Below are 24,002 nucleotides of genomic sequence, written 5' to 3' on the forward strand. Positions count from 1 at the left end.
GCTTTACCAAAAAAAAAAAAAAAAAAGGTATTTTAAACTAGTCCAAAGGTCTGGTCATGTATTATTGTGATAAGGATCATGGGTTTAACTGTACTCCATTTTGGTTTCCACCATGAACATCTAATTCCTGTAACAATGTTGTATGTTTATTTAAAGTATATATATATATCTATACATATATATACATATACATAGATTAAATGTCAGATTTTTGCATTAATTAAGATTTTTTTAAATTTGAATATGAACTTTGAGTACTTTATTTAAAAAAAAAATTTAAAAAATACTTTCCTGGAGTGTTAAGTTTCAGAATTCAAGAATATATTTGTCAAATTTAAGTTTAAAATATGTAGCTAACATTGTTTTCTGATACTGAATGTAAATATTTGTAAAAAGAAATTCTTTTGTATATTTTTGTGCAAATGTAGTTCCCCAAAAGAGAAAAAGGATTTAATAAAAAAGTGCATTTATGTTACTGTTCAGCACTTTTCATCATTTTAATACCACCATATTTTAATACCATATATGGGCATGTGTGTGGATTATTTTTTTGCCATAAGGCACAGCAACTTTCTTGAAGGAGAAAATTACAGAATGTGCCCAGTAGGAAAAAAGGATTCTTCAAAAGGAGATTCAAAATGGTATCTTCTTTCTTCCTGGTATAAATGGAGACATCTGAGAGCATTTATTTTCAAGTGAAGTGGTACTTCACTTGAATGGAGCACAGTAGCAATAATCTCTAATTGTTCTGGTTTATGAAGCAGTTTGTTTCCCTTGTCTTCTCTTTCAGAGAGTGGAAGGGCTATGATGTCTGCTGTGCTGAAAAACACCTAAAAGACAAAGCATTTGCTCTTTTACCCTGTGCTGAGGTGGAGATTTCAGTGCTGGTGCTGGAACAGCAGAGCAGTTTTGTGCATTGTACCAGACACCTGCTGAACAAAAAGTACTTCTGGTATGATCCCAATTCAGGAACAAGCTTTCTAAGCCTTTCTGCTGACACACTTTCTTCTTCAACACACCTTATCTTAAACAAGGAACATTACCCAAACAGAACACAAAATGTGCTTTGAAGGTTTTTAATGGAATTTAAAGTAAAACTTTTCTTACACAGACGTTTTCTTGTTACAGTGTAAAAAAAATGTAAAATTGCTCAAACTTACAAACTTGGAAAATTAGAGACATTTCAAGTATGCAATCAACCTTGTTTTATGAAAACAATGTATATTCAAAGTCCAAAATGCATGAATCTTTTCTAGCATCCTGTACCCTGGTGGTTAATTTTCCTTTCCACTACTGTCCAGAGGAAGCAAAGCTCAGTCCCAGGTTGTATCATATTCATTCACTGAGGGAGAAGAGAAAAACGATTCCCATAAGTAACAATTCTACCGCCCTGTAAAGATGATTTGAGAACTATCTGTGCCCTACTCCTGTAGTGGCTGAAACCTGTGCAGACAAGAGCAGCTGGAGTGAAAGGCTCGTGTGACCTGATGATCTTAAAGACAGGCCCATAGCTGCAGCTTTGGGAAGTTTGCTACTAATTTATCAAAACATGGACAAATGACAGAAACGAGCTGCTCTGCCAGAAACACTCAAAGACAAGACAGCTTGGACACAAGATAAAACAATGGTAAACGAAGAGCTGATGTTAGATTTTCAGCTTTATTCAAATAAAAATCAGGAAACAAAACATATCCAGGTCACGATTCCAGTGACTCTGCCCTATCTTAGCTGCAGGGCACTTGTTTATCAGGATTGCAATACATTAGTTAATGTCTGTATTACTAAAACCAAACAGAAAAGAGTTGTCCTTTAAAGAAAGATGCCTATTATTCACACAGTTCATCACACACACATTACTTCTGTGAGTAAAACTACAGTAGGGATATCAAATATTTTTCCGTAATAGGTTTAGAGTGTCGCTCACCTGGCTTGAGTTCGAGTCCATTTCAAGGCATGCCGTGGAGGTACAGCAACAGTGGGGTGGTAGAAAGTGCAGTCTGGTCTTGTACACTGGGTATTAAACCTACAATGCTGAAAAGGAAAGCATTTCAGAAGGGGCTACCCGACACTGGCTGCCTGAACTGCCGAACCAGCTGAGCTACACTGGCTACACGTGAGTTTGTGTTGCTGTGTGACACATCTGACCAGTACCTGATCCCATGGCTACATCCACCAGTGCAATCAGCTCAGCACAAGGGTGAGACAATCCGTTCTAAAAAGTATCAGTTATGAATTGGATGCTCCAAAACTGCCACTGCACTGACAGGTGGAGGTTCCTTTGCTTTCAAGAGTTTACAGAGTTCAGTTTGAATTGATCTGTGTCTACAAGTTGGGAGCATGACACAGCATTATCTGAGGAGCAGGAAAAGCCAGAGGATCGGGTTGATAATACCTGGGCACAGAGTCCTGGGGACCCCAGGCATTTCAGCATTGCTTGGGCTTGAAAAAGCACTAAACTTCTGGGGTAAAAAAATGCAAGGACACAATTCTGTAAAAGTACCAGTGAAACAGACTCTTGTACTATATCTACACTGATACACTTCAGGATACTGGACAATCTTTAAAGTTGTTGTATATTGCAGCACATCTGAAGAAGTCAAGAGTCTTGACTGTCCTTCCAGACAGGCTACAGGATATCCCCCTCCTCAGCCCCCAGCATCCTGGCTGGGTATATTTTGACAAAAGCTATGGCCTGTTTGAATCTCCCCAGCAGCATCTGTTAGAAAGATTACTTTAAAATATAATTTTCCAAATTCTTTAAGTCACTGCTTTTGCATATTCTGCTTCTGAGCTAAAGTTAAAACGTGAAAAGTAAAAGCAAAAAGTGTGAAATCCTAGTGACATTTCTTGTCCCAAAGCAGCACATTTCAAGTTTTTTTCTAGAAAGAAAGGGAAGAGACAGAACATAAATCTTACTTTTGGGTGGTAAAACGGACATTCCATTTTCTTACAAGCAGGAAAAAACTTGCACAGTGGACTACTGGAGGATATGGGCAGTGTGGGCAGGGGTGCTAATAGTAGAAACAAAAAGAACAGGAAGTGAGCGTGGATCAGAATAAATTGTCTTTTTAAGACAGCTCCACACAATCTTAAATATATCAATATTTTTGTGAGACATTATGTTCTATAATACAAAGTTCTGCAAGAAATACTGACACTGTATTGCAGTGCAGGGAGTGGATCTCACCCTGGAGCAAAACAAGACTATCAGGTAATCATTTCACTTGTTTCTTCCCCATTTCAGGACAGAAGGTACCATGGCCAAGGCAAAACTTTCAACAAATTCTGGTAGGCAGAGAATCTCAGATGTTAAATTTAGACAGCAGCAAGCCTGTTAGAGGTTCAGCTGACCGGACTGAAAAGCACAGGCACTGCACTTTCCAGGAATACAGAGGAGCTGCTGGAAATGATACAGGAGACAAGCACATTGTACTTGGCCTTCTGGCAAAGTAACAAAACTGCATTGTACTGTGGCTGTGGGCTAAATTATTTCCAAAAGATCATGTGGTGAAGGCCCTGCACCTTGGCACTGTTCAAAGGCTCAGTAATATCAACCAATAATCCAAACACAGCTACTGCCTTCACTGGGTAACCTCAGCCCTGAAAGTCACCTCATCATTACACCAACTTAACTCCTACACTGGCATTAAAGAAAAAAAAGGTTCAAAGACAGAAACCTGTTTTCAGCTTGTCACAAGGCCTTCGTACAACGTTAGCCCAATTTAAGAAACAAATTTGAGTAAAACTGCAGTGCTGGCCAATCCCTTCAGAGAAATGGACAACTTGTGCAAGTCACTTTGGCCTTGCACAGACTTCATACGGACTCTTGCATAAAAGTGTTGACGGATTTTTCTGATAATAAAGTTTGCAGTAACACTGGATTATTATTCTTCATCTAGCACTAAGAGGCGAAAGAAAATTAGATCAAATCAAGCAAAAAAATTATTTTTTCACCAATATCAGTTTCTGTTACCAAAAATACTGCTTTTCCTTCAGCATTTTCATTTAAAGCTCAGACAACAGGATGTGCTCACCTGGTTTGGGAGATGGATGGGGGGTTCGTCGACTGGCATGAGTGTAAGGACAGTCTGGCTTAGTGCACTTTGCATCGTATTTACAGTTTGGATGGATGAACAAGCATTTATCAGCAAATTTGCAGTTAGGAAAAACTCTGGAGAAAAAAACAAATTGAGTCAAAAGCTCATATTTGGAGCAAAACCCCCAAACACCTGTTGCACATGAGAGCCAGAACACCAGAGAAAGGCAGAAAGAAAACAGGCCTTGGGCACATGTTTAGTCCTCCCAAAGAGGGGCACGCAGGTGTCATGTACGAGCTGTGCAACAGCAGATCTGAACTGTGTCCCTGGGGACACTCTTTACATGCAGTAAACAACAGAACTATTTCACTCTCAGTTGAGTTTGGTCCCAAGCTACTTGTTACAAGCTAAGATACAATTATTTTTAGAGTGCAGCACAGAGCAGCACTGTGAAATCAGACTTCCCAGGGAGGGTGGTAAAATTTCCTGAGTAACACAGTTCATTTCCTGAAGAGAAAGTGTTATTTTAAATTTAGATACACCAGATTTTAAAAGAAAATTCCAGTGTCTGAGTAAATGAAGTTAACCAACATGCTAACAGTTATCTCAAAAGAGACATTGTTTTTCTAGACTGTTGCTGCTTGTAGAAGGGAAGTCAAAAGCACAGGGCACACTCATGAGTTCGCCTTTGCTTTCAAATTTAAAGAAACCAATCACAACATTACTATGTAATAGTACCCTGACGTTCACAAGCACTGTGACAGCTGGCAGAGCCTGCTGTTTTACCACACTAATTCCTGCATTTCGAAGCAACACTGAAACACCATCCTGTACACCAAACTAAAGCTTTCTTCTGCAGGGGCACAGCTGCCATCCCTGTGTTCTGGCACGTGGGAGATGGGTGCAAAATGGAAGCAATTACAGTGTGATAATCGAGCTGTAATCCCACCCCAACAGACTTGAGGTAGGATCACAGTAAATATTCCACTGCCTTGGAATATTTACTAACACAGAACAGAAATTTGCAGCACCAGAATAAAAATCAAAGCAGCATGTCAAGTGGATGAGCTTTGTACTACTCACTTGCAAGGTAGTGTGGGGTGATGGTACACACATTCGTCTCCATTTTTACAGGCAGGCCAGTACTTGCAGCGCTCGAGCACCTTCTCCTGTTTTTGTAGCATATTTAACTCTTCCATGTCCACTAGGATGGTAAGAAAAAAAAAAAAAAGAAACAAGCTGGGACCTTTATGACTCTACATGCAATGTGCTGTAAGCAATAACCAAAATTCATTGTTCTTCCTATTCTCTCTCTCTTAATCAAAAACATTTATGACAGTAAAAGTTTGTGTACAATCATATTATCTGAAGAAAATTTCCAAAACCTTAAAGGGAAAGGAGTCATAATATTGGACTGACAGCTGCCCTTTGGTGATAAAAGATCAAATTTGCACTGTTTACAAGCAAAATAAATAAATTTTCTTAACAAATCCAAATTGACACAGACAAGACAATGACTCTTCAACTGAAGGTGAGTTATGACTGTTCTGCCGAGCCATGAGTTCGTTATAGCTATGCTTCCCTTCTCCAAGATAATTTTGCTCTAGTAAATTATTTCAAGAGATAATAGTTAAAAATCAATTTTTACACTAATCAGATTTATTAGTATGGGGCACATGGTGAAAATGGAGCCACTATTATGTGATTTGTTCAGAAACTTCAGACTCCAATCCAAAAAGTGTTTTAAGAAATTCCAAGTTGAAACACTTCCCTGCTCTTACTGGAAACTGAGATTTTGACTTTCTCCTATTTAATACTACTTACAAAACCTCATTCTGCAAATTCAAGCAATTGTTCATAGAACACTGCTTTTGTCTATTTTCCCAAATCTGCCATTACATTTGGCTTTTCAAAGCTTTCCAGGACTGCTAAACTTCCCTATCTGATCTTATTATTGACACAAATTGCTCCAGCTTCATTCTATCCTCAGCCTCATTTATGCCTTCTCCTTGCAACACACCAAGGCCAAGCAATTGTCCTGTTGTACAACCACACTGTTGTACACTTCCACATGGCTCTGGTTCTGTGTGAACTTCAGTCACGCCCCTGCTACTTACAGAGGAATCCCTAATAGAGGCTGTATCAGCAACAATCTCCTCTACCAAACAGCTTCAGTCAGGAGTATGAAAGAGAGTACACATGTAAAAGCTGGATTTACAAGGAAATACTCTTATGTCCATTTCACTGTACTAGTAAAAATGGGTCAATGGATATACAGCATTCCTTTCTTCTTTAAGACTGCCCCATACTGCAGAAATTCCGCAGCCAGGGGGACTGAAAGGACATGGACTTCAAAGATCTTTTGCTGCAATTGCATTACATGTTTACAGCCAGATCCATGAAATTTAAGGGTTCTCAGTACAACATCAAATACTATTCTTTACTCAGTTCAGAAAATTTGGATACACTCCTACTCTGGAAAATAAAGATCTTCATAAGAAAGCAAAGTAAAACACATGAATCCAAGCATGGCCTTTAGGCAAGTATTCAACAGGCCTAAGACAAAACAGTAGTCTCTGTGATTTTCATCACCATGTCAGCATTCCAAACAATTCAAAGGTGTGGTTCAGCAAGCAATTTCCCTTACTATCCAAAAGAAACACATGAAGAGAATATGGAAGCCTTCAAGTAAGGTCATTCACTGTAAGTTCTACTTTTAGATTATAGCCACTGGACTCTACCAATACCTTCCACTTAACAGGTTCCTTTTAATATCACAAATCTAGAGCGAAACCTTAATACCATCTGATGTATTTCTGAAAGTTCAAGGTATGGCAAAATGTCCACTGTAACATCTCCTGTCCATCAGCATGGAGACAAACTATGAGTCAACCAGAAATGCAGATTTCTGGCAATGAAGACCAACTATATTTGCAAAAGAAATAAGCCAAATTTTAGCACCACTAAGATGTGTTGAGAACTACATCCGTGCTGCATTGCTCAAATGTACCAAGATAAAGGTTTCTAAGGAGATGGTCCCCCTGAACAGCCACATTTCATTTGCATGAAGAATGTTATTTGAAGAATAAACAGCATCACTTTGGTTTCTTAAGAATGATGTATCAAAGAGTTCTAGCCATGATCAAATTGCCACATCAGTGTCAGATCCTGCTGGTAAGGATAATTACCATCGGAGTCCTCCAGCTGCCTGGTTACAGTTTGTGTCTGCTGTGCTCGAAGGCCTTTTAATCCCTTCCCAGCACATATGTCTTGGGTAACTGGCTTTAATCCTTCCATTAGACACATATCATCCTCCTCCTGATCAGAAAGGTATCCTGGTGGACTGGGCACGCCATCCAGTGTCACAATGAACTTGGGACTGGCAGGCTTCTCTGGCTGTGCAAGTTGGTCTCTATCAAACAAAGAAATGCAGTAAATTTAGATTTTCTGACTCAAGAGGTTTGAGTGAATGTGAGCTGTACTAATAACTAAAAGTAGCACAAACTTATCTATGGGGAGTCAAGCAGTAATAGACCTTCTTTTAATACTACTGACAATGCACTCCAGTTAGCAGTTTGCCTTCTGATCTCCTTGAGGCTCTAATAAGAACTCCAGCTCTCAGGTACACTTCAGCTTATTGCATTCTGCTCAACAGATGGATCCAAAAGCTCATTTACAAACACAGTTAAATGAAGGAGATTAATCTTGTGGAATTTACAGATTTGAGACAAAAAAAAAAGTGAGGGTAAGTATAAATACCATTCTTGGAAGCACAAATCCTTCAACACAGAAAACAGGTATCTCCTCAAAATTATTGAACAGTAAGTTAGGAAACAGTGGGTGTAAAAGTTTTTAGAACTAGGAGGAGACAATGAAATACTGACACTACAAACTTGACACTGAGCCTGACTGAAAGGTGAGTCTAGCCTTCTGTCCTGGATCTGACAGCAGTCAGAGTAGATACGAGGGAGTATAAAAACAGGGGAGACACACACTTTCTCCAGCCTTTCACTATCCCATCCATTTCACCTGAGGGATTTCCTGAATGACATGTGATTCTAACTGTTTGCAGAACCCCAGAGTTCTCATCTTTGACAAACACTGATGGGATAAACTTTGCTTCTCCATGAAATAAGGTTAAAAGCAAATATAGTGTAGAAGGTCTTTAAGAAGAAAGAAAAATAACTCTTTAAAAACATCACTAGCTAGAATTCTGAAATTCAAGCAGTTAGAAACTGACCTATTCACATGCAAAAATGTACTACTCTCCTGTAGCACCAGGTTTTCAACTGTGATGTATCAGGTTTTTTGGGTTTGCCAGCTCACTGTTGGTTTTATTTTTAATTAACACATGCTGTTTAAAGCCACTCATGGAAAGGAAACAACAACAGTTTCTCAAACAGAGCAGCTCACTTGGATGAAGTACATCACGTTGTTCTGAGTGATTTTAACTCTTACCAGGTAAGACTATTTGTTATCAGGAACTTTGTCTGAAGCTGACATGAACTTTAAACTTCTCTTGGTCAAACTCACCAGTAAGGAGCTTTAAATCCTCATCCACGATTCACCAAACTCAGTACTGTGTTAAAACATGTTTCCTTAAGAAACGTAATCTCAGGGTCAAACAGGTATACAATTAAGACAATTTAAGCAAAATAATTACTTGACTAAGATTTCAGAAATCAGAACAGCTACGACAAAAGAGCAGGACTTTTCAGTTCCTTCTTCTTCTTTCTTGAAAATCAAGGACATGCTCAAGATACAGTTGACCTTGGGATTATTTTCCATTTAGAAGGATTTCTGGGAGGTTTTTTGCCCCTGCTTCTTTTCCTCTGCTATTCAATGTCAGTCCATTTTCCATGATTCCATGGCTCCTGACTGGACTGGCAAAGCACAAGTACAACTAAATGACTCCATCTAAACCATGAACAAGCATTTTGACTATTAACAGTCCCAAAGGAAGTAACTTTTTACCGTGTCTGTATTAGACGTCCCGAGTGAGCTCGTACTGCCTCTATGCCCTTCTTTGCCAATTGCTGGTTCTGTGCTGCTATTTCCTCAGATAACTTGGGCTTTTTCAGGATAAATGACCTAGTATCTGTGTGGACCATAGATTCTGCATCACAGTAATCTGAATTGGGAGAAAAATTACATAGGAAACAAAAAAGTAAGGTTGTAGTTGTGCTCTTACCTTATAGCCTATTTTTAATATCAATTTACACAGCCAATTAACTAATTTGGGGGGTTTTCTACATTTCTTCATAGTAGCTTCCAGAAAACATTTTTACTTCCTTGCTGGTTCCATAGAGGAGGATCAACAAAAGCCATAGGTCATATTAGGACAGCCTAGGAAATTCTATTAAAGAATAGCTGTGCTGAAACAGCTTTAAAGGGGGTCAACCCCCCACCCCCAACATCTCTCATGCTTTGAACACCTACTGATATAATGTTTTCACTCCTTAGAGACGTAGAAACTAGAAAATCCTAGAAATTAGTATAATTAATTGAAAAGGAAGTTATATCTTAACATTCACTGGCCAAGAGTAATAATTTCGAAAATAAAAGATCACAAGACTTAACCTTGAGTCACTTGCAAGGTATCTTCAATCATGGGTTCAATCTGAAGCCGAGAAGAGAGCTCCTTTTGTTCAAGTCCTAAAAAAAAAACAGCAATAAGAAGCATATTTTACTGCATGTCAACATGAAACTATATTTTAGAGAGCTGAGGCACACTCTAATTCTTCTTATTTAAAAACCCTCAAAACAGCAAAAAACCCACTCTTAAAAAAAAAAAAAAAAAAAGCAAGCCATTGTCATTATGATGAACCCCTTTCTCGTTGTTTCAGAAACAGCAACATGGCAAAATCTAAATACTGAAAGAAGCTACTCTTTCCCATAATCACTATTCAGTACAAACTAGGTCTGTAGGCACGGCAACTTAGGAAGGCCAAGGTCTTTCTCCTCCTTATAGAGGAGCTGACCATTCAGAGAACACATGCAGGAAAGCAACTAACAACAAGGGACCACTCTGTGGTCTTCTTAAAAGAGGTGAAACAAATCAGAGCAGCACTGCTCTACATTTGAGCTAGGATTTGAAGAAATTCTTTTTGCTTTCTGTAGATTTCCTAAGCAAGCTGTCATTTTCATTTCAGTGGCAAAAGGGTGAAAATATTTGGTGTGGACATTAATTCAAAGTCTAATAAAGCATCTTCTTACATACTATAGAGATACAATATCAACTATTTTATGTTGGCAGAAAGATTCCGAATACATCTATATGAGAAATAAGAGATTGAAAAAATACATATTTTTTTAAATCATGTTTACCATTCCTTAAGAATGAGACCATGAGATGACATAACAAAAATCTTAATCAACCCAAATTTTACTCAACAGTGTAAATATCCAAGTGCATAGCAAGTATAAACTACTTCTTACATTAGGTTTTTTTCCACTGCCTTACACCTATGATTCCTTGTGACTAACACAGACAAACGTCTTCTTTTCTTTGTAACAAAATCATGCTGAAAAGACACTAAGATTGCCTTTAAATGTTATGCCATCTTCCTTCTGGAGTTTCAAAACAGCAGTAAAAAAACAAAGCTGACAAAGCCTGGTATCAGCTGTCCTGTAAGAGCAAATACAGTACTCCTATATTTAAACTAAAAAATAAAACATTAGAACTATTTATGTGGAAACCATGTGTTGGAAGGAATCCTTCAATACTTCATATGATGTAAAATTGCTCCAAATACTGTAGAGTAGTGTAACTCTCATGTAAGCTTTGTGACAGAATTATTCCTACAAGATACTAAGGAAAATATGCAAAGGATGGGGAAACGAGAAGTTATCCCAATATAAATGCTTATGCAAAACTATTCTTCGGTGATGTGCCAGAGTGCTATAACATCCTTTGCTTACTGATTAATTCCTCTGAGGTTCTGTGTGTTTGTGTGTGTATACGTATAGAGATACAGATATGTATCTATCTGACAGCCATGCTTTAGAAAGCTGCTTGGTTTTCAGGGCAGTTCTGCATGCAAATTTTGATGCAGACTTAAAAATTAAAAGCATTTCTTTTCTCTGCTTAGCCTGTTGTAAAGTGACATTCCCTGGTAAAAATTTTTAAAGAATATTATCAGATGACCTTGAATTCCTTCAACTGTCTGCTCCTTTGGCTCTTCTACTTGAAGCTGAGAACTCAGAACAGGCAGTCTGTTTTGCACATGAATTACTTCTAACTGAGATTCTTCTGGGCTAATTCGAGTTCTTGGTGCAACCGGAACAGTCTGTTTCTGTGGAACTTTAAATAAACAAACAATGGCAAATCATTTACATACTACTCAATCACACAACAGTACTGTTTTTACATATGGTGCTAAAATAACTAATAAATTCCTACACACGCGTGCACACACGCGCAAAATCCCAAGCATCTGTATCCACAAAAAGCAACTTTAGCTACCTGTAAAATCCTTAGTGTGCAAGCACATTAGTGCATGTGCACAGAGCACACTGTGAGTACCACCTCAGAACACCTACCTACTTGTAAGACAAAACAACAAGAGAAGGATTAGAAAGACATCAGCAAAGTACTTGTTCATCCACTTCTATATATAATAATGTGGTACTTTCTAACAGTTTTGAAATCACATTTCATCCTACCTTTCATATAAACAAACATGGATTATCAATGTGTCTCTTCATATGATGCCAGCTACCCTATGCTAAGGTGTCTGCAAATAGATCATAAAACTTAAAGACAGCAGAATCACAAAATCCTTTAGGTTGGAAAAGACCCTTAAGATCACCAAGTGCAACATAAACCTAGTCTGCCACTGCCAATGCACCACTAAACCATGTCCCTAAGTGGGAAGATCTCTGGTAAATACCTCCAGGGTTGGTGACTCTACTACTTCCCGAGGCAGTCAATTCTGGTGCCTTACAACTCTTTCCGTGAAAAAGACTTTCCTAATATCCAATCTAAACCTTCCTTGGCACAACTTCAGGCCATTTCCCCTTGTCCTATCACTTGTTACTTGGGAAAAGAGATCGACCCCCCACCTCACTACAACCTCCTTTCAGGTAGATCTAAGCCTTTCAGGTAGTTGTAGCGTGGAGTTTGAAGGCAGCAGAGTGAAAGGTTGACTTCTTACTTGGCTTCTGCCAAGGCCGCCAGAACTGGTTGCGAAAAGCTAAGCATACTCTTCCCTTGGCTGAATATCAGATCAGCTCAACTTCTGACACAAATAACTAAAAGGTACTGCTCAGTATGAGATTATTTATGAACTTACTGTTTTAACTATATGTTTTTAATTGGCTTACTTCCATATTCCATTCAAAATACTTAGAAAAATATGTGACATATTACTTCTGAAGTGGAAGAACCTGCATGTTACTTCAGATAAAATTCACAAATCACCTCAGTATTAAATGACTAAGTGGTGCTTTTTGGTCTCTCCACTGAAATATTTTCATGTTGACAAGTCAAACTACAAGATCACCACTATTAACAAAATTAAGTTTTAAATAATTTAAAATTTTCTGGCTACATCCCATTTGCTGCTGTATTGCTGTGTACACAGGAAAGAGCTTTCTGCATCGCCTCAAAATACCATTTGTTACAGTTAGCTGGCAGAATTTGAAAAAGAGTAGGCAAGACATTGTGGAAAGCTCTGTCTTGCTTCAGACAGTATAAAAGTCATGGTTTAGGTAGTTTAGTGAATGCTCCTTCCCTGGCAAGGTGCAATGCTTCCTGCTGGCAATCCTAAGTGACACAACGAAATGAAAGCACACAAGACAACAGCTGGATTTGTCCTTCTTGAGCACAAGTCTATCCAGGCTCAGAGAGCTGAATGGCTACACAGAGACAACTGCTCAGTTGTTGTGTCAACTGCAACTCAAAGCCTAAAATCACTGGACTGGAATTGCCACTTTGCTGTCAAAGGACAACATACCCTGATAAACATCAGTCACTTGTTCCTTGTTAGTTTGCACTTCTATTACATAGATCCAGTACATTTGCATTTTTTTGTTATTTGGCATCTTTCTCCTCTAATCTCAGAAGAAAGGAGCAGAGTGCAGGAAGGGACAAAAGATAAAGTAAACAGCTCAAACCACCTGCCTAATTCTGATGATTCTGATGACTTTCCTCTTGGCAACTACTCTGGCACTTCCATTTTGTAACTATGCACTTTACAGAGTTACTATCCTGATTAATACTTTTTAAATAACTCTTTCCTCCCTCGTTTATGCTTTCCTAATTCATCACTGAAGATGAATGTAATGTTCACAGGACATGGTAAATCCCTCACATCTATCACTGATGTGTCATTCAGCATTCTGTCATCTCTAAGCGCTATCTTTAGCTTCGATTTATACAGTAGAGCTTGGAAGTATTATATCTTAGCACAAAGAAAAAAAAGGTAATTACCAGTGGAATAATTGGTTGTTTTTGTAACTGATTCCTGTGCTTCAGAGATTGCTTTCAGTATTAAATTCTTATTGGCCTGTTTTGAAGGTGGCAATGAAGGTCTAAAGGAAATAAAAAAAATAATTAATTGTACATGAATTGCACAGTAACCATATCCATGTATTTTAACAGGTTAACATCACTGATAGAAATGAAAATTTAAAAATATTTCATCCAAATCTGTTCTCAGTTTGTTAATCTATTCTCTGAGGGGATGGGTTTCCACAAAATGCTTTCAAGAATGGAAGTCCAGATGTGTGATTTCATGTCACAGCTTAAGCTGTTGTCAAATCATGCCGCATCTGAAAGGTACACGTTCTGCCATTCATTTCCTCCCACCTCTGCCCATCATCACACATCTGTTGCTATGTTTGTGATGGCACCAATAATTATGCCCTGATAAGTAAGGTCCAGCTGAAAAATGAGTCTATCAAAAACATATTTGCTGTAAAAAAAGGCTTTCTGCTTGTCTTTAACATCAACAATAAAGAAGTTTAAATCAGATATATGTGCTGTGGCACTGAAGTTAAATTCAAGACAGTGTATCAGCTTAAAACAAACCTTACATAGACTAGCACTGTAGGTCAGTAGAACCATCTCTTCTCTATTTTAAGCATTCTTTCTCTATTGTTGAAAATCAGATAAAAACGACTGATGTACTTTGACAGCTGAGACAGAAATAGGGAGCAGAAAAAAAGGAAAAATCTCTCAAATCTGTCTGAAAAGTAATAATCACCTTAAAAAACAAGTGATAACTATTCCTGAAATAAAATCAAAGCAATCAAAACTCTTGAAAAATTATTTTGCCACAATAAATACCTGGTCTGAAACATGGCAACATAATGTTCTTTTGCCAATCAACTTTACACAAATAATGTAAAAATTCAGACTCCATTGCAGCTTACGTGCAATAAAAAAAGCAGGTCACAAAATCAGAGGCAAAAGGGTGGTAGAAACAAGCATCTCACCCCCAGAGTTGTGAGATGGTACAAAAAAAATATTAAACTGGTTTACTGAATTTTATCTGTCAATTTTCTAAAGTGCAAACAGGTTTCCCCCACTTCCACTTTCCAAGTTGTGTTCATTAAATTCATTCTTGAAACCCCACAAAATCACTGAGATCTGAAGTACCTCCTTTCTGGCTTTGCAGGCACAGACACGCTGCTGGAGATGCTTCCTGTTCGCAATCCATATTCTTCCTCTTCCTCCTCATCTTCCCCTTCATTACAGAACTTCTTCACTTTCACTACCGAGCTCACAACAGGCAACCGTCTCTTCCTGGAGCTTTCTTCCTACAACAACCAGAGCAGCCAAAGCAGTTCGTTCAGCATAAACAATGCATCAATAAACCAGCAAAGAAAACACTGCAATTGTACCCACAGCCAGGAGATGGAGATCTTCCATTACAGTCACACGAGTCTAGGACTAGGTGCTGTCTGCAAATACAAGTAACTGCACTGGATAATATGAAAATCAGACATGTTTACACAAACATCTCATTGAAAATGTAACTGTAAATAACATTTAAGAAAAAGGGAAGAAAAAAGTCTCTCAAGTACAGACAAATTATCCAACACCTACAGAAAATCAAGGTTTTCCAAAGAAATTCATACTACCCTTCAAGATGAACCTGTTGGAAGTCTGAGGGAGAGAAGTGGAATCAGTATAAATTACTTTCTCCTCAAGCCTAATTTCAGAAAAGTGTAAGGATTCATTTCTAGCGAGTTGACATATTCCAAAGGATGCTAATTGCTAAACAGTCAGAATGGTCCAATTTCAGCACTGCAAGGTCCCCATTCTGTCTCTTCTGGACATTATTAATAGAATAGTAATAGAAGAAAAATATCACAAAGACCTTTTTCTAACATTTCCAAGGAGAGATGTGACTGTCATTTATCAATGACTTATGTACAAGCCTAAGCAAATCACTATATTCTCATTTTCACTTCCTCATTTTTAAAAACAAAGACAGCTTCTACCCTCTATCTTGTAGAGGATTCCAGATTTCCAAATAAAATTCATTGTCCTTTATACAGAACCAAGTAAGATAGAGCAAAGACACATAACTGTGTAAGAAGCAATAAACACAGAGGCACTTGCAAATACAAGGTATGTAAAATACGTGCTTCATTACAGCAGTAGCAGCCATAACAATCTTCATACCCCTCACAAGAGGCTCTTAACTTGTTCATATGGATAGTCTTAAAACTATCAGGTTGGATTATCACCCTGCCAGGCTTAGCTTGGCCTCCAAAGCACATAGTTTATCCTTGTCCAATATCCAACCCAAAGAATTCTTAATTGACATTGTTCCAAATAGTATAATAATCCTAAAAACTAAGGTATCTGGGGATTAGAGGTTAATTAATAGCATCCCAAAAATCCTGATTTTCAGAATTCTGTAAAGCTGGGGCTATACATAGCACTGAGGAAAGATCATGCTGTTTCAATGATCTAAAGATCAGAATTATTATTTCTAATTCATCACATGCAACTTAACAACATGCTGGCCCGTCAGTCCAACTAAGTATGGCATGAAGTTGTACACGGTAATTAACTCTGAGATGCAGCAAGCTATCAGGTGACGATGTCAAACTATGAAATCTGGTTTTATCAGTGGACCCAAAGAATGAAATCTCAACTCTACTGGTACCAGTGACAGAAGTCTTTTGACTTCTTTGAAGCGAAGATTTTCCTTGAAGCGTATATAGTAATTTAGGTTTCTGGCAGGAATAAACTTGTTACAGTTTAGATCATACTAACCTCACCGCCTACTTTATCTGCAGTGAGTTTGGAGGTGGGTCTGTGCCCTTCCGCTAAGCTTCCAAATGCTTCGGGATTGCACAGCTGGCCTGTTTCCAAAGACCTGCAGCTTTGTGCGTCCAACAGCCTGCTCCCTTGCAAGCTGCCCTGCTGTGACAGTCTGGGCACCTGTGCATTGCCTTCTGCACTCCTGATGGCTGGTGGTCGGTAGATCTCCGTGGAGGGACGAGAAGAACCATAAGTTACAGTTACAATAGGCTTCTTCCGTGACAAAGGATTCTCCTGTACAAAGTTTAGGTCTTCATCAATTAGATCATCTGGTTCAGGTTTAATGTCAATTACAGCTTCAGAAGGTGACAGTTCCCTCAAAGGCTTGAATGTAGACGTTAAGTGGGATGCAGAGCCATCTTCACAGGACTGTCTGATAAAATAAAAAATTGCCAACTATTATCTGCAAGTCAAGTCCTGGAAAATGAGAACCATCTTTTAATTAAATCCAGCAGGGAAGAATCATTAAGGTATAATTGTTTATACAAATCTAACACACTAATCAATATTTTTAGTTTGGTTAATTAATTTAAGCCCATCTGTTGCTTAAAGAACTGAATTCTGATTTAATGTTTTCCTCCAACAAATTGCAGCAACGCTTTACTCTTCAGAACTGCTTCGATCTTTCCAAGTGTCTGTACTCCTCAGAATGGCTACTACACTCACACAACTACTGAGGTCTGACTGAGTGTTAGTAAGTAACCAGCAGCCTTACCGTGAAGCAGCGTTCCTCTGCTCCTGAGAGCTCGTTGTAACTCTTGAGTCATTTCTTTCAGTCCGAGTGCTGGAAACTGTAAGAGGTGGCAAGATATCCTCACGCCTCCTGTCATCACTCACGCAGGAAGTGCTTTTGCTGGAAGGCAGGTTGCTCTCAAAGATACTGGATTCTGAAGATTTTACACTAGTTGGCTCTGTGGAGACAGGTACCTTTAATTTTTACATTTAAGTACAAGCAATACAGATTTTGTAATAAAAGTAGCTAAGAAACTGCAAACAAGACGTTCCACAGACCTGAAAATATAACAAGCTGAAAATGTCAGCAAGAAACACAGAGAAATAAATTCTGGACTCAAAAAGAAATTCCTTACCTCAAAATAAAAAACAATTTTCTAAAAAGTCTGGACCCAAAAGACCATATAAATCAAAAATTACAAAACAGCCAAGATTTTTCTGAAACTCATTAAACATGCAACACTCATCATCATCATCATCATCATGGCTGGGCTTCGCGAATGAAGATTTGAGAAGGGCTCTACCCACGCTTGCTGCAAGCGCACTGATGGCTAAAAAGGCCAATGCAAGATAGACAAGTCCGGTTGCAGAAGGTACAGCAGAAAGACTCCCCAGGTGATATCGATGAGATGCGATTCCTTCTGCATTGTCTTTTCTCCTCGAGAGTGATCCTGCGTGTGTTCTCAAAAGCAGCAGCAGCGTTATAGATGGTGTGTCTCCAGGCCTCCCGACTGGAGGCCAGAGTAGACCAATGGTGGTGATCAGTATGGCCAAGGCTGAGGGATTGTTTCAGGCAGTCCTTGTATCTCCTCTTCGGGCCTCCTCTCTTGCGGTAGTCAGTGGCAAGTTCCCCATAGAGCACAATCTATACACAAAAGATAAAACTACCTTCACTCAACATTAATTTTCTTACTTACCAGTAGTCACAGATCGCAGCTTATCCAAAACCCCATGGAGCCTGAAATAGATAGCAGACAGGGAAGGAAGAAAAAAAGGAGAAATAAGGAATTTTGTATTACATTCAGAATAATCATCTTTCAGAAACCAACTGCTCTTCCCCTCCATAACAAGCACCACATTTATCTAAGACTACACTTTCCATCAAGCAAGGTAGGGAGGACTGAAGTATCTTGCTTACAGTGTGTCTTACACATGCAAGTAGAGTATTCATCACGTCATCTACTCTTGGTATTTAGTTGGTTTACACAATCAAAGCCAGTACTTTCCACCTTTCACTACAATCAGTGAAGTATCAAAAGGAGTGATTCAAAAAACTTGTTAGAAGCCTAAAGCATGGCCTAAAATTTTACTTTGTATACAAAACTTTATTTACACAGCAGAGTTAAATGTAATTGAAGTATAAACCCAAAGAATACACAACTCATATCACTTAATATTCTCAGGATTCTTCCAGCATGCTTTGATTATAGCAACAATATTCTCTGAGACATGCTGGTAAGTAAAAGCATTTTAGTGAGGTGTCAAATTTGCCATTTGCCTGTGAAAAAGGCACCAAGCTGAAGTAATACAGAAAATACAGAATATCAGAAGGCTATAAAATAATAAGGCTGCTTAAAAATAAACCTACATTACAGCAAGAAGAAAGAAAAAAAAAATCCCAACACTTAAATGCATATTTTACTTGGAATTCAAAGTTGATCACAGGCATGTCCGTAATTTAGACTGAGTATTAGAAAGTAGCTCAAGAACAAAAACACATTGAAAACTGGGAGAAGTAAGATAACATGCGAATATAAGGAAGGCTTACACTCATGCTCCTTGTGAGTTTTCACTAGGACACTCATCAGCTGAGCTCTGGTGATGCCTATCACTTTTCACACCAACCTCAGGACAACTGTGACCCAACACTTGATTCAGAGTAAGAAGTTGTGGCCAACCAACAGGATTTTTTTAACTTTTTGTTAATGTTTATGGTTTCATAACACCCAACTTCTAAAATGCTTCCCCTCTGCTGTTTTATAACAAAAGCTCACAGGAACTGATCACATAGAAGAAATACTGGAAGTGATTGTAACCTGTCAGGATGAAAATTTCAAAGGGAATAGACTGAAAAAGCAGGGAAGAAAAAGTAGTATTTCATCTATACAAAAGAAAATTGTGTTCCTTAAAGCTGTATTAGGTAGGAGACTCAAATGATTAACTTGAAAAAATATGCATCTCTGAAAGCAACAAAAATCTCTAATGTCAAATGTCTGTTTGGATCCTCTGAAACATGAAGTTAATGACAGGTTTATACTGTAAACCAAATCCAGTATTAGAAATTCCATGAGAAATATAATGGCTAAGGTTGTCATGCAACAAAGGATAAATGAACCTACACTGTCAGGAGAGTAAGTTGAACTGTTGCTAACTTGTCCTGCTCACAGTAATTCTGTGGTTCTACTTTTGATTTGTAGAGTTGGGTGGTGGTAATAAATAAATAGCCTGAGAGGTGGGAATACCTAAGCATTTGGTGCTAAGCCTTGTCAAAGACAGTACACAGAATTAGATCCACAGCTCATCTGTCCTGATATAGTAATTCCCATGTACAACAGCAATCTGGAGCACTATTAACATAAAAGTAAACAAGTTTGTCTTTTACATCCAACTACACTGAATAACACTCCCATGCTATGAGAGTGGGTTTCGCAGGAATAAATCTTTTTTTAAATCAACATTACAGCCCTTGCTAACCTGAGCACTTCATTCACAAATCTGACTGGATTATAAGCAAACAAAGAATGTAAGTCCTTCAATTCCTTGCCATTTAATTATCACCTCAATAGCCTAACTTTTGACGGGCTAAGACTTAGACCTACAAAGTGTAAGTTTTGATTAATGCAAATTACATCATGTGAAGATAAGTAACTTCTTTAGTTGTCAGGTTTCACTTCTAGAAAACACTCCTGACTACTAAAGAAGTGCAACAAGTAGCTTGCAAACATACCAGACAGTAAACCTGACAGTATTGTTCCCAAGGAAAAGGGAAAGGTCTTCTGTCATCTGCTCTTGACTCTTCTTATTGGCCACCATAACCATAATATAATCAGGGAGCTCTTCATCTAATAGAAAGAGAAATAAGTTGTTTTGAAGTATAACAAATCACAGAAGAGATAGCAAACATTTTTAAACATGTAACCAGATTTTTTTCCCAGTTCTACTACAAAGACTCGACTCTGAGGGAAAAGGACTAGGTAAGCAAATTAACAAGACTTCCATTTCCTCTGAGGGTCAATACAAGTCTCATCTAAAAGTGAGGAATAAAAGATCACGAACTTCACAAGTGCATAAGCTGAAGATCAAAGTATTTAAAAGGTGAGTAAATAGAACAGAAAAAAGAACAAAATAAAAAAGAGTCACTGTGCTGCCTATATCCTTTTACTTGAATACTAAAAACACCTACAATTTTTATCACTTCAAACATCACCAAATATAGCACATTATCCTTGCCAAATTTCCTCTAGTTACAAAAACCAAACAAATAAATATCCACTTCTGATATGTACATTAAACAAACTAAAATAGTATTAACTTACAGATTCTCTACCTACAAAAATAGAACAAACCCAAACCCCAGCAACCTTGAGAGTGAATCTGCAACCCCCTAACATATGCAATTTTATACACAGTAAGAAATCCATTGCCTTGCTGGACTGCTCATCCAGGGTACAACTACCCAACATAATGGGTAGGAGGGTGCTTAGAATCCAACATTAATATATGAAGGGTTTGGGGAGTTTGCTATTTGGCTTTTTACTTTGGCCTAGCTCTGGGCTCTGCTCAAGGCCTGACTAGTGCAATTGCTGCTCAAAGGCATTAGGTGTGCTTCCTGAGCACGGACATCAATTCAGTTTATCAAACATCTCATGCCCTCCAATACCACATCCTTGACATGAACGTAACAATAGTGAGAGATGACAGTTGGAAAATGCACTTCAAATTGTGAGTTTGAACTAAGGCACCAAGAGAGCTGTACTTATTTCATCAAGTTAAACCAGCACACAAGACTAAAAAGACCTAAAAAATGAAAAATAGAAATCAAAACCCAAATGAAGGAACTGCCTTTCTTCTATGTCTATGTAAATAATTCATGTCTACCCTAGACTACAGAAATAACATTCATACATTGCACCTGCATGCCACTGCTACTTGTCCCAACATAACAGATTCCTAGCTTAAACCCTATCTTCTTTTTAGTGTTTCTGGGAGGGCTTGTTTTTATTGTTGCTGCTTTGGGTTTGGTGGTTTTTTTAATGCAAACTACAAGTTGTACAAGATGGATTAATGCACAGACCTAAGAACTCAAATGAATTTTATTTATTGGCTAAGCTAATTTTAAACCTGATAAGTCTTCAGGTGATTCAACATACAATAAAGTTTCAACATGTCTTGTTGTAGAACACTTTTCAAAAGAAAAGAACTAGCAGTTACAGAAAGAAACAAAAGCATGGTTCTTCCACAGAGGCTACAATGAGGGAGAACTAATTTTTACCAGTTAATTAAAAGAAGAAATGGAGAGTTTTTGAAAAAACATTACTTGAAAAGCTGTCCAAAATACTACAGTAAAGAAAAAAAAAGTGAAAAGTTACATAAATTTGGAAACAGTGGTTTAAAAACAAAAAAAGAGGCCAAAACAAATCAGACTTGGTAATACAGAATACAAAGTTATTTAAAGAAGTCCATAAGCTGACTGAGAAAAAACTGCAAACATTGAATGCTGATCCTGGGAATATAGGAAACCTGCCCTCTGAATACAGGAAACAGAAGGAAAACAAGAAAGAATAATCAGTCATAGTTGAAATCAAAGATTGCTGGTATTTTAAGAGTATCTTACTATTGGAGATAAGAAAGATTTTTTTCCAGAGATGCACGAGAAAGCAAAGAATCCAGGACTAAGAAACTGAAACACGGAATTACAGTAAAAAACCCCAAACCAACAACAAAAAATGAGTTTCTGAAAAAGACAAACTTTGAGATAGTGGAAAAAAAAAAAGGACAACTTTACAATGAAAAATTCTAAACGCAGTTCCTTAGCACCAGCTGAGCCCTGAATGTCAGCTTGCAGGTAACCCCCTTCTATAGAGTCAATACATTTTTCCATAAATGCAATCCCCCCGCTGAAATAGGAAAGATCAATTCAGGATCAAACTACAAACTTTGAACTTGGCCCTGCAACTCACGGGACCTCAAAACTATGCTCTCAATTTCTTTCTTTCATTTGAAATCCAAGAAGTATCAGAGACAACAACAAAGCAGTTACAGAACTACAGTGTTCTGTTTCCAACAGAACACTGTGTTAAGTTACCAACTTTTACTGCTGCACAAAACAGCTGCTCTGAAGTGCAATATCCATCTAATCCTGGATTCAGAAAAAACAAATGCACAAGAAAACCACAGACATTCACACTGCTCACCTCTCTCCTCACAAGCCTGCCTCTAAGACCCAGATAGATGTATTTCATCCACATTAGTTCAACATAGCTCTTAGTTGTCCCCTTAACAGTCGAGCTTTTTACATTTTGAAGATTTGTCCCACATGATGAGGCCTTTTCATTTCCTAAAACAGTCAATCTTTGCACCTCTCCTAATTTTGATAAATGTCTCACCCCAAATTCAAGAGGCTGTTAAAAAAGGTGCCTAAGAAAGACTGACTGTCTCAGAGTGGTCAACGCTAACTGCTGCTATATTTGCACAGGTCTTGCTTTATATAATGTTTCACCTAGTGCTTTCAAGAAATTTCCTTAAATGCTCACAGCATCATAGTTTGTTTTTCTTTCAAAACCCTTGCCACCATTTCTTCTTTAAAGGGGAGATTGTTGGACTGACTTCTTAGTTAATTTCCTTTTACTTCTTCATATATTGATATTCATGTACTGCTTCTCCTATGCTTAGACTACGCATGTTTTGTGAAGTAAGTCAGTTTGTTTCATACTACTCCAGCACTTCAGATAACTCTTCTCATGCTTAAGGTTTCTGTATGCAGTAACAGAAGTAATAATAAGTTTCCATTAACTATCTGTTTTTTTCCTATGTAACTACAATGACCCGGAGAAGATTGCTAAACACATGACAAAACTTACCAACATAAGCCCCAAGCTCCTGCAACTTTCCTTTTATAGCACCCTAAAAAATAATGAAATAGCATTTAAGGGATGGATCAACAAAGTATTTCTAACTGCAATGTGGTGGGAGACTTAGTAAAGTTTTTCTTATTAATTGTTTGAACACATTGGTTTAACATGTTAATTTTTCCTATTCTCCCCTGCTCATGGTAGACACATTATAAGTGCGAGGGACTGACAGCAGAATAATGGGAACTTCCAAGAATCTCACACTCGCTACCATATTTCCTACACCAGTTCCTGGTGCTACCAGACAGCCTCCAAGCCCCTGCTAATCTTTTTCAAGCAGAGACCATCGGGACTGGTAAGGTGCAAAGAAAACGGATCCCAGACGGTTTGACAAAAGGTCACTCCCGGCTCAGCAAGGAAACGGAAACCTGCCAGGCTTTCCAAACTCAACTGCCGAGCGGGAGCAGCTCCAGGCCCGCCGGTGCCGGGGCTCGCACCGGCCGAGCGGTGCCAATGCCGGGCAGCGCCGGGCCTGGCCGGGCGGGCTCTGCAGGGCGAGACCCGCAGCTCTGGGCACAGACAGCACCTGGCAGCTGCCCGCCGGGGTACGGGCGGGCCCCGCTCTGCTTCCCAGAAAAAGGACTGTCCTGCTCCCGCCCCTCCCCGGGAGCCCCGAGGGCCGCTCGCCGCCCGGCGCCTCAGTCCCCGGTCGGGCCTGCCCCACAAGCGGGGCCGGGCTGCTGAGGGGGCGGCCCGGCCGGCTCTGTCTCACCCGGATCTTGCGGCTGATCTCGGTGCCGATCTCCATGGTGTCTCCGTGCCCCCCCCCCGCTCCCGATCCCGCTCCCGCTCCCCCGGGGCCGCTCCCGTCGCCCCCGC

At 38.8% G+C, this 24,002-nt stretch overlaps 1 protein-coding gene across 1 annotated transcript; it reads right to left on the reverse strand.

Moving 5' to 3' along the window:
- Nucleotides 1–1,062: 1,062 nt before the first annotated feature.
- ZC3H14 (zinc finger CCCH-type containing 14) lies at nucleotides 1,063–24,002 on the reverse strand. The gene is made up of 17 exons (XM_027899143.1): nucleotides 23,896–24,002; nucleotides 23,133–23,175; nucleotides 20,000–20,114; nucleotides 17,970–18,010; nucleotides 17,036–17,231; nucleotides 16,273–16,693; nucleotides 14,641–14,801; nucleotides 13,471–13,571; nucleotides 11,185–11,340; nucleotides 9,618–9,692; nucleotides 9,012–9,168; nucleotides 7,226–7,449; nucleotides 5,121–5,241; nucleotides 4,035–4,171; nucleotides 2,917–3,011; nucleotides 1,925–2,031; nucleotides 1,063–1,342 (listed from the first exon to the last, which is right to left on the reverse strand). Exons 1-17 carry the CDS (start codon nucleotides 23,929–23,931, stop codon nucleotides 1,336–1,338), a joined length of 2,193 nt encoding a protein of 730 aa, XP_027754944.1. The 5' UTR covers nucleotides 23,932–24,002; the 3' UTR covers nucleotides 1,063–1,335.

This window comes from Empidonax traillii, unplaced genomic scaffold, assembly GCF_003031625.1.
Source record: "Empidonax traillii isolate 1590-97213 ecotype Southwest subspecies unplaced genomic scaffold, ASM303162v1 scaffold646:size549819, whole genome shotgun sequence".
Classification (NCBI taxonomy): Eukaryota; Metazoa; Chordata; class Aves; order Passeriformes; family Tyrannidae; genus Empidonax; species Empidonax traillii.

Bases quoted from the DNA above. Each gene is read 5' to 3' on its own strand.
- ZC3H14 (XM_027899143.1), bottom strand. From the start codon at position 23,931: ATGGAGATCGGCACCGAGATCAGCCGCAAGATCCGG. The intron at 9,693-11,184 runs GTCATCTGATAA...TTTTTTTTTTAG, and splicing joins GACAGTTGAAGGAATTCAAG to GACTTGAACAAAAGGAGCTC. The intron at 9,169-9,617 runs GTTAAGTCTTGT...CTCCCAATTCAG, and splicing joins TACCTTGCAAGTGACTCAAG to ATTACTGTGATGCAGAATCT.